The sequence below is a fragment of the Platalea leucorodia genome (assembly GCF_965183815.1).
Source record: "Platalea leucorodia genome assembly, chromosome: 3".
NCBI classification, from domain to species: domain Eukaryota; kingdom Metazoa; phylum Chordata; class Aves; order Pelecaniformes; family Threskiornithidae; genus Platalea; species Platalea leucorodia.
The window spans coordinates 57697566-57711667 of NC_138825.1; the positions used below are offsets into that span (position 1 = coordinate 57697566).

General features: G+C 36.3%; 1 protein-coding gene across 2 annotated transcripts in view; it reads right to left on the reverse strand.

Moving 5' to 3' along the window:
* SYNE1 (spectrin repeat containing nuclear envelope protein 1) overlaps positions 1 to 14102 on the reverse strand; it is a 310346-nt gene that overhangs the window by 224504 nt on the left and 71740 nt on the right. For both annotated transcript variants that reach the window (XM_082306888.1, XM_082306887.1), the window contains exons 9-12: positions 5918 to 6025; positions 4990 to 5127; positions 3654 to 3818; positions 418 to 530 (exon numbers count right to left, since the gene is read on the reverse strand). In XM_082306888.1, the coding sequence (XP_082163014.1) occupies positions 418 to 530; positions 3654 to 3818; positions 4990 to 5127; positions 5918 to 6025 (524 nt within the window). The remainder of the gene's footprint in view (positions 1 to 417; positions 531 to 3653; positions 3819 to 4989; positions 5128 to 5917; positions 6026 to 14102) is intronic.

The following is a 14102-nucleotide window of genomic DNA, read 5'->3' on the forward strand; positions in this document are numbered from 1 at the left end:
TTGATGATCATTCTGATGACTGCTTTTGAATAGCAAATTAATTACAGTTCTGTTTATTCACAGAAATCATCAGTTTACATCTGTTACTAAGTTTTGCAAAGTCATTTTTCTTTTCTTTTTTCACATGCATCCCGGCTGTTGTTACATAACGTTTCTTCCAGGGACAAGTAATAACAGGATCAATGTAAAAAAGTATTCCCTTCCAAAACCATAACTTATTTTGGTTCTCATCAATCTTTAATGCATCAGGCTTTTTGGTATATTTTTATGGATATTCTAGAAGGTTTTTTCTTCCAATTTTGTCATGCTTGCCACTGAGAAACACAACTAGACAGTAATTTCTACATGAACAGATTAAATAGCAAACAGGTTCCCTTTCATTCACAGAGGGTTTTTATTTCAGATTGAAAGCCTTACCTCTCTGCCATGTCCTCTAACTGGTCAGGTGGAATAGGCACTCCGTTAACAGATCTGGCCCCGTGGATCTCATAGAATGCCTTTTTGTGACCATCTATGTTTTTCAGCAGATCCTGATTTGATTTTAAGAAAGAGAGAGAGATTGAGAGAATGGCGGGGGGGGGGGGGCGGGGGGGGGGGGGGGAGAGGGAGACAGAGAGAGAGAGAGAGAGAAGGCTCACAGTAGGCTATCTAACTAATAAGCACAATTTTAAGCCTGCACTGATGACTCAATGTAGTTAACTATTTGATCATGCTCTCACATTTGCATGCAACGTTATGCATACCACAAAAGCATTTACATCAACTTGAACATGAACATCGGGAACCCCCTTATAAGATGCTCTGCTAAAGCTGTGTCTAACAATTATGGAAGATTTTAAAACAGAGGATACACTGCAAAGGTTTAACAAAACAAGAACTCTTAACTGTATTAAATAATCCCTGAAATGCAGTCTGTGAATACTCTAACATCAGAACAGCATAATCTTGCTAAATTTACTCTTTACATCTTTACAACAGATACTAACCTTTATTAAGTACAGATTCAAATTTTCAGCAACTAATCTACTCCGCTATATATAGGCAGAAGATCCACAGCTCCTTATGTAAGTACATATTCAATATTTAGTGAACTTTTCACTCTCTCAGCATCAAAAGATTTCAGGATCGCTCTCTCTATATTACATGATTGAATGCAGAATGTGGTACCAGACCTGTGTTCCTGTGATAAGAATTCTACCAGCAAAAACCTTACAGCAGAGCACATTTCAACTGTAACTAAGCAACACCGCTTCAAACGGCTTCCTGGAGATTACATATTAAAATGAATGACTGGCAGTAGTCTTTGAAGAGATACCATAACAATAACATGTCAAGTCCCCAGCGGCTGAGAGGACACAGAACAGTGGGTATTTTACTGCATACAGACAGCTCCTGGCACAAAGTGCTCAGAAGCCTATTAGCAAAGGAAATAATACAAAGGTCCCCCTTTCTTACCTGGGGAAACAAAATGCAGGCTTGTGTATTGATCACAGATGTCTGTTTATTCCTATGTGCTGAAGAAGGGTTTCTCCCCAGTCAACACCCAGTGTTTGCACCGCAGAAATTAATGGTAATTCACTGGCTCAGCTCACCAAATGGTCCCACCATCCCCATCAACCCACCTATATTTTCATTGTTTTCCACTTCAGCCAACACCTTGTTGTGAAGAGAAATGAACTAGGCTTTCCCAAATGCAAGTGATGCACTGATTTTACTATGGCAAAAACTCCACTAAGGGTATCTTGGGACTAACATACTCTCACACAAAGGAAAGACTTGGAACAAGTATCTCAGCTAGCTGCATTTGAGACCTTGCCAGACAAAAAGGGATGCCCTTAACATGCACTGGTATGTCAAAATAAACCCCGGTAGTTTCATCCAACATCAACTGGAAGTCCATGAAAACATTTATACAGTGTTCTCATGAAGTGAAATCCTGCTCTGCAAAATGCCCCTCAACAAGTACAGACATTGCCCTTAATTTCTGGATCTTGGTGGCAATATTAACTAAAATAAAATTCTTGCCTGATTCCCTGAAGGTTTGGTCCAAATAAGCTGGTACAATTTGTATTAGCTTTAAAATGGCCATAAGCTGTGAAGTTCACTAAAATAACCCATTGTCAGATGAACCAAAGATATAGAGAAAGTAATGATGTTATCTGAACAAAACCATAACAAACAAACACCATCAATTTCCTAGGAAACAAGGACTGAAAAAAACCCCACTAATGCATTTGTGGTACTATCCAACAGCACATTAGGATTCATCAATGCAAATCTGAGTAACAAAACAAACTCCAGGAACACATAAAATTACCCATGCTTCTCTTGAAGCTTTCCCCACACCACTCTCATGGGAAAACTTCCCTGGCACAGACTAACCTAAATCAAAGTTTATTTGTTGGTGTAGAAATCCCTTACCACAGCAGTTCTGATGCAAAGAAAACACAATTCAGGGCACACTCTTGTTTTTCTTACGAATGTCTCAAAGGAGGTCTATAGTGTTCACATCATAAGAGCAAAAAAGTGTTTGACTTGCTTTTTTTAAACAAACGTCAAACCTTATGGAGCCTGAAACATTTGATGTTAACAAGAAAGCTAATGAAATTTAGTATTACAAGAGACTAGACCTTGAAAGAAAATAATATTTTCTCAAAAACTTTAACATTGTTTTGGTTAAATTTTATTAGCCACCACTTAAGTTAGAAGAGCTGCCACTGTTCTAATAGAGTAATCAGAAGACCCAACTGATCTTCCAGCTAAACTATCATTGTCTGTCACAGCTGTTCCAAGATGATCATGAAACTTATCAGCTTTTCATTATATGGCATTACTTTTTAATAAAAAAAACCCCACCCATATCCAAAACACAAAAAATAACAAAACTACAATCAAGTTTTAAAGTAGTAGTGATAGAGAAAAAAAAGCAATATAAAATACAGCCTTACTGCCACAAGTGCAGCCTTTCTCTACACCATCTTTTGCCTTTCTCTATCATATTTACTTGTTCAGTTTCTTTTATCATCTCACTGACAATTTCTGTCTATATTTTTCTCATCTATATTATGCAAATGCACTGACCTCACAGTTTTGATTTTAAATGAGAACTTGGACTCAGCAAAGAATAATGGCAAAGGTATTTAAATCCATGCGGAAAAGTTTCCTGTTGACCACAGCAAAGGAGACTTCTCATGCTATTTGTCATCACAACACTACGAAAATTCACTTCATTCTATTTTTTCCCCCAGTGCGTATCACCTGCACTGACTACCAGCACACTTAGCATGTTTGCTCTCTCGCTCCTGTTTCACCCAGTAAGTTCATATTGGTTGAACAATGTACCCAACTTATGAGCTCCCTATGGAATTTTACCTAACAGAAATCCTACAATGGGGGAACAATTAAAATATTAATACCTGATATCTTTCAAGTAGAAGAAGCAGGAACATTCAAAAACGATTTTGAATATTGCTTGTAAGATACACAGATACCACAGTTCAAGTCACCACTAAAAGACACCTAGCTTTAGCTACTATCAAGATGACACAACCCACAGAAACTAGAAATAATCATCTTTCTTTATACAGTATGGATCATTTACAGCCTTGGAAACAATGAAATATAATGCACAGAATGAATGCATGTAGATCTACCTTAAGTTGTTCAAGCTTCCGGTGTATTATATTCGCCGTTTCCTCATGAGTTTGCTGAACAGTTACTTCTTCCCTCAGAGCAGCCTCTGCTCTATAGAGCCAATCACCTATGGTACCCAAAGGTGCAGGAAGAGATTTATCAAGGTGTATGCGCCAATCAAGTAGCTAGGAAATAAAAGTAAGAGGATTGAACTTCCTTCCTTGCTTAATTATACAAACAAGTATCTTCAGAAAAATCAGACTTTATACTGTAAGACCAAAACCCACATAACAGAGTTTGTTTGAGACATAAACCTAGGAATATTACTTCACATTAGTTCTGAAATTATAGCATTCTCACAGGCAACAAAATCACTATAAGGATTCATTGATTCATGTATTTCCCTTCCAGAATGGTAACTGAGTTACAAAACTGACCATATACGAACTGGAACAACTGACAAGCTAAAGATCTGGAATTTCATCAGTTAATAGGCACAGCAAGGGATATGAGACCTTCTTCCACCCAATGTAATTTATTGCATGCTCTTGCATAAAATCATTTTATCTCTATTTTGAACATATTTTCTATGTGTAAAGTGCAAATGAGTCTCAAAGGACTGTGGCGTCGAGAAAATAGCAGTAAAATACCATGTCTTATTGGCAATCCCAGTTATGGGAGTGAAAAATAACAAAAATAATGAAAACTATGTCAAAACTCCAGAATATTTTTAAACAGATGCTCTGTTAAATATATGACATTAAAAAAAAATCCATGAATATGCACTGAGTAATAATGATTCAATAACTTCTTATTTGGGACAATCAATATAACTTGCTTGGGATTTTTCATTCAATTATTACAAAATTACTGGCACAAATAATAATATTAATTCATCACTGTTGCAACCAGGTCAAAAATAGCATTAAAGCCTCATTTACTGATGAAGTATTCAGTATTACATAGAAACTTTTTTTAGTTATATTAGAATTTCTCAGATAACTCTAGCAATTTACATTAAAATATTGCATTTTGAAGGGGCATTGTGCATGCTTTTCTTTTTATCAACAATGTTTTGAACTTGGCTAAGCACTGTTAACACACTTTCAATAAAGGGAAACCTCAAAGTATAGTCCTTTTCTTAAAGTTCATATTCTGTCTTTGAGCAATATTAAAGATGACAGTGCAGTAAACGTTCTCAAAACAAATACAAAATAATTTAACAGTGCTAGAAATTTGGTCCATTTTCAGCTTCCTAATGCCTAACAAAATCAATAGCAAACAGGTGTCTAAATGATTTTAAATTCTCATCCTTCATTTAATAAAAAATACATAGCATAATCGTTTTCAACTTACCCTGGAAGAAACTCTGTCCCATGCTTGCTTCACCATAGCTTGATCAAGTGATAATTTACCATCTTTCCTTAATGACTGGGTTACAAGTTCAATCTGCTTCCTTTTTACCTCATATTGTACTCTGAAATGCTTAAATGACTGCAGAAACAGAAAATCAAATCAATGTAGTACAGAGTCAAAGAATGAAATTCTTCAACATTTATGGAGTATTATAACCTATGACAATTTTGTACTGATAGAAGTCCTAATCCTTCCCAAAGAGGAGTAGCAGTAAACTTGTATGTTGCTACTGAAATGCATTTTATTAAAGGTTTTAATAGACTGTAGAATCCTCCAGGGAAATATAGGTAGGACTTTTGTATTCCCCTTCAGTTGTCAGGTGCCTGAACCCTACATGAAAGGAAATAATAATTGATCAGATAAACTAGCAAATGAATTAAATGCTACTTGGGACAGACAGCGGCTGCTTTTAGAGAACAGCCGAGCTTCAGGAGAAAATTTAGGCCAAAATCTATATTGCCGATTTAGATATTAACCTTTGAGAGATGGGTTAAAAATGAAGCTCTAAGCCCTGTCCTCTCCACCTGTCACCTCATCCAGCCTTCATACCTCCCATCTGAGCTATATCACGCAGGATCTGGAAGGACTGTACAGACACATGCTCACTTCTAACTAGGACAGTCCTTCTTCACACTGCTAGAAAAAGCTCTGTGTTAGGCAAACCATCTGTGCACTGTTCTACGTAGCAAAGCTGGAGCTGACATTATAAGTCCTCCACCAATAAAAGGAAAGACAGTTTGCGTCCTTATTTCTTTAAACTACAGTACATTGACTTGCATATATACAGATTGCATAAAATACTACAGTACATGTTACACATAATGATGATAACAATGTCTTATCATACAAAATTTTCCCTACTACTTACCTGGTATTTCTCCTGTAAGCTTGTTTCTGCCACCTGTGCTCGGGCTAAGTCTCTTTCAAATTGTTCTGCCCACACTTTTAGGTCTCTCAGCATCAGTCTGTCTTCCTTCTGTGATTTAGTACAACCACACACAAAAAAACCCCATTGCAGTCTATTAGTAGAGGTGTCAGATACAGTCCAGAAATTAACAGCTCTCTAGCAAGTCAAGGTCATTAGTTGTAGTGAAAGCCAATGGAACATCAGGGCCCAATTCTCTCATCACTTATCTTCATACAGTCTAACTGAAAAGCATTTCCTGAGTATAAGAGGATAACTCAGCTTCTAGACATGAGTCTTACAGTGGTGAAATCATGACAATTTGGGACATTGCAGTTCTTATCCGATGTTAAATTAACACGAAGTCCTTTAAATATAACTTAACAGCTAATTTTAGTCTTCCACATATTTGCAATCAATTTTCAGTAAAAGTTAATAGAGATGAAACAGGAGAGGGTTTTATCATCTTTTACCACCATTTTATTATCTGGTCTGCTATTGCTGAAAAAAAAAAAAAGTTATTTTCTGAGTGACTTCAGGGCAATCCTTGACATCAACCTCCACGTTCAGAAGTTGGCAAAATATTTTGATAGAGAATGTTTTAACAAGGAAAATGAAACAAAAGAAAGAAAACCCAATTGTATTCAGTTTCTTTTCCTTCCATGCCATTTTATGGCTTTGAAGAACAGCACATTTGTTTTACAGTTTTGCTTTAACACTTCAGTCTGTCATGGCACTGGTGTTTTGCAAGGCTACAAAGTTCTCTGCAGAATTCAGTGACCTGGCAGTGAATAGAAAAATACAAACAGGAAACCTCAGGTCTGTGACAGTGTTATATGAGAAGGTTAGCAGACAACAGAAAGGTTTTTTGTGCACTGTGTAAGCAGGCTAATCAACTAGGATACAAGTGTCCATCTCAGATTTCTAACTGATGAACCATATGTGCTGTCTGTTAATCAGAAGCTACTCTTTGAAACCAAAGAAGGTGTATTACTGTAAACTTTGTCAGAAACAGATCTATTACAGAGAACAAATGCAACACCACATCATATGAGTTAATTACCTAAAATGAGTGACTAAGTTTCAAGCATTACGTGAGAGAAGAAAAACTGGACCATGTGATAAAAAAGAATAGCCACTGACTGTATTTAAGAAACAACATACTTTCTTTTAAGGAAAGATCCTAACCTGGGAAAGGAGCCAACTATGGTTCCTTTCTTTGAAAGCTGCCTCAAATATGTAAAATATAATTTCCCTTAATAATTTTAAAAGCGTAGAGCTATCGCTTCATTTCAGCTGAGGAAAGGACAGGATCCTTAGATAGGGAAGAAACCTTTCTCGGATATATTTCTACTAATTCTCTTACTGATCCTCTACTCAAAACAGTGGTAGTTGGTTGGACAGAATTTGCAAAACAGATTGTGCAAATATCACAGGTATTGTATCTGTTAACTTGCTAGGTAAATTCTTAGCTGGGTAGTTGCAGCGAGGTTAACATGATACTAGAGCAGCTGTGCTGGGACAAAGTTCACTATAGCTCATGCTCCTGTCTTCTGACACTTGCCAAAAGTTGGTACTTGAGAAACAGTACAGGTCACATATGGCATTTCCCTGATCCAGCTATTTGTAACGCTGGCATCTCCTTGACTGCACATAGCGTTCCAAGAAGCCAAAATTCCTAGTGCTTCCAACTTCTCAACTCTTTTAAATATAGAGAAGGAGAACAAAATTCCTCCTCTTCTGGTCTGATAGTTGGCCCTGTGTGTGTGGAAAAATAACATCAAGATTCTTTGAGATAAACAGCAAAGCCAGGACTAATCGCCTATGAGTAGAAGGACATAAGAAGAGAGAATTCTTAACTCATTCAGCCATCAAAAAAAGAACTTTGGTATCAAATGCACTCCATTCATTAGAAGTTATAACTTTAGTGAGACTATTGAGATCTCTTAGTATTTAGCTGTCAGCTCCATAAAGGCAATACTAAACTATATATCTTAATGGATTGGAAGTCATATAACAATTCTGCTGACTGAAACTTTAAGTAAGATATTCTTGAAGTCAGGAAGAGAATAAGTCTGCCACAATGCTGTGTATATTACTTTTAGTTCACACTATAAATTCAGCTTTATAAAACACTGGCTTTTATTCCTTTATGTTCTTATTGCTGAGAAGCACCTCCTTAAGGTAAGTCTTTCCAAGAAGAGCATCCATGTGGCTGCAACTGTTCATAGAGCAATGTGAGCAAAATGGGTATTTTGCAAGATTCCTGTCAACATAACTTAAAAATTTCATAATGGCTAAAACTAGGTCTGACCAAATCTTTTTGAAATAGTATATCACCAGAATTAAGAACACCTCTATGGTACCTGAAGATAAAGAACACAGGAACTGCTACACCTCTTTTAAATCACACCATTTCTCCGACATTAAGTGAAAATATAAAGTTAACAGTGGCATCGAGTCTTCTGTGATTTTTTTTTTAACTATTTAGTTAGACAATTATTTGTTTACTTTGTTTAATTGCAGAAGATTTACGTGTTTCAGTAACCATGTAACTGAATGTTGTTAAAGACATTGTGCAAAAATGCATTACAAGCATTTTATTTATTTACTTTATTTATTTATTTATTTTACTTTACATTTCCACAGGTTTCCATTCAGCGCATCACTTATCACCATATTTATTTACCTTGTCACCGTATCTTACCATCATATCTTATCACCATATCTTATCTCATTTATCACCATATTTATTTATTTATTTTACTTTACATTTTCACAGGTTTCCATTCATCACATCACTTATCACCTGCAAACTTGGTTCTGTGGTCCCTGGTTCATACAAAAGCATTTTAAATTCTCAGTTTGGGTAACCGACATAAAAGATTCACTTTCTTACACACCAAGGGACCTGTCACCAACACTGCCGCATGTTTAATGAGCTATCATTCTTAAAATAAGACTTTCATTAGTGCCTAGTAGTTCCTACTCATAGTAAAAAAAAAAAATCAAAAAAGATATTTACAGATATGTAAACTATTTTCTAAAGCCTGCACATCTGAAGTAGTACAGAGATCAGAACATAAATCATCAAAGAAAAGTTATATAGGATAATTATAACTATTTGTGCTTTCCCCAGTATGAGGATCACTGATCTCTGATGACATTTATTTTAATTTATCTAAGCCACTATGACTTATTTTCTGCATGCTACTTCCAAACAGCATTTTAAAGTATTAATTTATCCTGACACCATTCTATGAATATTCACTGATTTGCAGAGATGAACAGAACTGTAGCACTCAACTGCCAAAGAATATCAAAGAAGGTAATTAGAGAAAAGTGCTTATGAGTTCCAATAAGATAAGGGGGTACAATTTAAATTTACAAAAAAAGCTTTCAGCCCAGACTCAAAGTCAACACATTACTTTATTAACCGATATGCCGGAGTTAATTTGGAAATTACATAATGCAGAATACTTTGGTGTGTGAAGAGCTAAAAATATACATCTGTGTTTCATGAGAAATTTAATTATGAACTGGAAGGGGAGTACTTTGTTGGGTTCTCTAATATGTAATTATACACCAGGTGAACTGTTCAAATTCTCAGGCACAGGTAGGATAGAATTTTCAAATATGAACTTTTAAATCTAAAAAAATTAAGTCACCTGTTTTTCAGGGATGTTGAACTATTGTATTGCTCATGTGCTGAGAAAATCAAGTCCCTTTAAAAATGTTTATACATTAATTCAATTAATTATGCTATTCCTTTTGAAAACTGGCTTGTATATATGTGTTACTGGATGTATGTGTGTCTGTGTGTTACTGAAACAATAGAACAGTGTTCACTGACAATAGTATCACAGATGCATGCTGAATGCTGAGCCAAGCATCATCTCCAGGGACGAGCTATTAAACCCTATCTGTAAAAGCAGACAGTAAATCACTGCAGTTGCTCAGAAAGTTACTTTTGCAGTTGCTACTCAGGGATAAAGAAAGTGACAGAGCTTTTACCACTTCAGATTTTCACTAGCTTAAGCAGCAATGCACTGGGGCTGTGTAAGGCTAAGAATGTGCAACAAGGTCCCATTAAACCTGCCCAAACTTGCTTGAATGGATTGAGAAGATTGGAATAATTCTGCTATCAGTAATAGTCTTCACTTCAACACATATCACTAGTTAGGTATAACCCTTGATCATACTTACTTGAAAATAACCTATTGCTTATATATTAAAAAAAAAAAAACAAACCAACCCACAAAAATGAGTGTGGAACCAAGGTGATTAATTGGATCAGGTCAAACTGTAAACACTATTGACTGACTGCAGTGACACCTCTTATTTGTTTCATAATATATTCACTTCTGCAGTCTTCCAGTTTTACCTCTGAATGTTCATTTCAAATACTCCTTGTTAGATTTCTGAACTTCTCTCAGTTAATACTAGACAATTATAAGTACGTAAATGTCCAATATGATTAAAAAAAGTATATTTTTAAAAACATCATAATTTATGTGAAAAAAAGGAGCAGTACATATGGAATTACACATGAATGCTCTCTCCTTCCAACACGCAGCCCACATACATCACTTGCACAATCATATATACAATCTAGTATCTACTCTATAAACCTAAAGACATACAAAAATTTCCATCTAAAATGAGATTAGGTGAATAGAAACACTGATCTATAATCTATTTTTTCATATTTATAACTATACTTAAGAAAACCAAAAGCATAGTCTGAGATTTATTATAGGAAAGTTGACTTGCTTTTCTACAATATTTCTGTGAAATTATTTGCAAAGTTAAGCATTAGGCTGTTAGGATCAGCTTATATAAGAAGGAAGACTTACACTCATTATGTTCAACTATTTGCTTTTTGGAAAGGTTAACATAAGGCTAGCAAACCAATGTACATAAACCCACCCAAAATCTAAAGTGAAATAAGTGCAGGATAAAAACAGATAACAAGCATGAAAGGTCCAATTCAAGAAGTTCTTCTGGAGCATATTACCCTTACCTTAAATTTCATAAAAGAAATGACAAAAGTTGGGATTGCTTGAAGTTCCTAGCATATGAAACAAATGGGAAAACAAGAAGGAAAAAAAAAAAAAGAAGCAAACAAAATAAAGCAAAGCAGGCAGAAAGTCCAGAGAGAACAATAAAAGAGCCACACGTGTTAGAAAACAAGATATACTTAAATACTTAAAATGTTATTAAGTTCATGTGTCTGTATCATATCTAGTGAAATAGTTTTCATAATAGATCTGATTTCCAGATTACTAGTCACTACAAGATTTATTTTACCTGGAAAAATACTTACCTTAGAGTAACTGTGATTCTTTGAGATGTGTTGACTACACAAGTTCACACATATGCATAGCTGGTCCATGCATGAGATATAAAATCCCTTTTAATTCTGGAAATGCACATGCAAATAGCTGTTCCCTCTGACCACAAATAAGGGATAAGCTTCAATTATTACTCCGCTTCTTCCAACGCAAATTCCTTATAAACTGAGCATTGAATCAGGAGGGAAGATGAATAGGAATTTGCGTGGACAACACATCTTGAGGAAACACAGTGGCAGCTGAGTTGGCCGGAGGGCAGGGGGAGAGGGTTAGAAATCCTTCCCGCCCCCATCAAAAACCACCCAGACACACTCCACTCTGAAGTAGGATTCTTCTAACTAAATGTAGGCATCTGCAACTGAGACAGATAGTCACTCTTTCAGGTTTTTTTGACAGATAGAAAAAAAAAAAAAAAGTTGCATCTAGCATCTACTGCTCAACTCATCTCATTCTACAGCAGGGACTTAACACGGGTCAGATGGAATACACCCTAAAAGTGATTAATTTTGGAACATAACACATTAAGAGTATGCCAGGAATTTAAGGGATAAGAATTTTGCAAGGTTCTCTCTCCCAGGTACCTGGATTCTACCATTCTGTGATACATATTTCCTTATACTAGACTTCAGGAGGAAGACAGAAAGGCTAAGAATAGGGGGATTATACCAGTCACAAAATATAAAGCATGTCTGGATTTCTTTTTAATCAACTGCCAACAACATTTTATCTATCATTACCTAAGGGAAGGATTCATCTGAGTCAGTTTTAACTCTGTTGAAATGCTATACAACATGAATTTCCAGAAGACAGTTTATTTAGGACACCATCTTAAGAAAGATGCCATCTGGAAAAGTGTCTCCCACTGATTACAGGTGGAGTGTAAGTACTTTTACATTCTTAAAGACTGATGAATCCTGTCCCAACCTAAACTAACCAAATAATGCAAAATTCCTAAGGGAAGTTTTATGATGGACATATATAGTCCAGGTCAGTAAGAGGGAAGAAAGAGGCAATAGATACTGTTCTACCTTGCACTGTTAGCTATGGTGATTAAAAGGGCATCCAATTCACTTATACGGTTTCCACAAAACAAAAAGGGCTATTTTAAAATGAACCAATCTATCTTACATATTTGGTCTAATCTTGCATATGTTTGTATACCTAGAACAGAACCTGTGGACAACACTTCTTGAAAAAGAATAAATGAGTTTTCAATCTAAATGGATTATATAGTCACACAAATATCTTGTATCTGGTTCACTGCCAACTCTGTGCACTGAGAAAAGAATTACTCTCTCCTTTACATTTTTCCAGTCAATTAATTTAGCAAGGTGAATATTAGAATAACAATGGGTGCAGAAAGGGGTTAAAAAAAGTCACTTAGATGGCTTGCATTGTCAAGAAAGTCAGTTGCCATACTATGATTCCAAGCCATTACTTCTATCAAAAAAGACGTCCCTTAAATTTGCAAAGTGATAAATTCATGAACGTTTCTTTAAGTACTAAAGAAAATAGTTCTTGGTCTTACAAACAGAATCCACTTTTCTATTTTTTTAAAGGAATTTAAATCTCCATTCTTGTATGATGCTATTTAGAAAAGAGCATTCCCCTTGCATTGCAAGACGACCTCTACTGTTGCTGTTTCATTAAAAAAAAAATCTTAAATATATCAATTATGCTCTTAAATATTATCACAGAATTGCAGAATCACAGAATGGTTGAGGTTGAAGGGGACCTCTGGAGGTCACCTGGTCCAACCTCCCTTCCCAAGCAGGGCCACCTACAGCCAGTTGCCCAGGACCACGTCCAGATGGCTTTTGAATACCTCCGAGGATGGAGACACCTCTCTGGACAGACCGTGCCAGTGCTCAGTCACCTTCACAGTAAAAAGCATTTCCTGATGTTCAGAGGGAACCTCCTGTGTTTCAGTTTGTGCCCGTTGCCTGTGGTGCTGTCACTGGGCACCACTGAGAAGAGCCTGGCTCCGTCCTCTTTGCACTCTCCCTTCAGGTATTTATACACATTGATAAGATCCCCCTGAGCCTTCTCCAGACTGAACAGCCCCAGCTCTCTCAGCCTCTCCTCATAGGAGAGGTGCTCCAGTCCCTTCATCATCCTTGTGGCCCTTCGTTGGACTCTCTCCAGTATGTCCATGTCTCTCTTGCACTGAGGAGCCCAGAGCTGGACGCAGTGCTCCAAGTGTGTCCTCACCAGCTGGCAACCTCCCTTGACCTGCTGGCAACACTACCAATTTGGATCTGCTGTTATGAAAGCCTTACTTAACCTCATGATTTAAATGATCCTTTGCCTAATTTTCACCAACCCATATGCAATTAAGAATATGGGCTGAAAGATGAGAAAGCACTCGGTGAAAAAAACCTCCACAAGATATTTGATGATGAAACATTTGATTGAGTTTTTTTTTTTTTTTCAATTTTCCCTTCAAATACTGTATAAATATGGAATGCAATACTTATGTCTGTATATTTTTAAACTGCACTGTTGGATTTTCAGCACTAGAATCTCTCCATAAGCATCACATAATATGAATGGCACTACTATTTTGCCAAGGATTGTCTCGATATCTTGTTTCATCTAGGTATCCTGCAGTCAACAGCATCAGCTGCATTAACTCCTGGTTTCTTTCCCCCTCCCCTCCAGAACTGCGTAAACAAAGGTCCTAACATTTGTTGGAATTTGTATGTGATAGTCTGCCCAACTTATCATGATTTTCTTGAGAACAGATCAAATATCTGAAAATGCAAGTTCTGAATATGAGAAATTTGATTATCTGT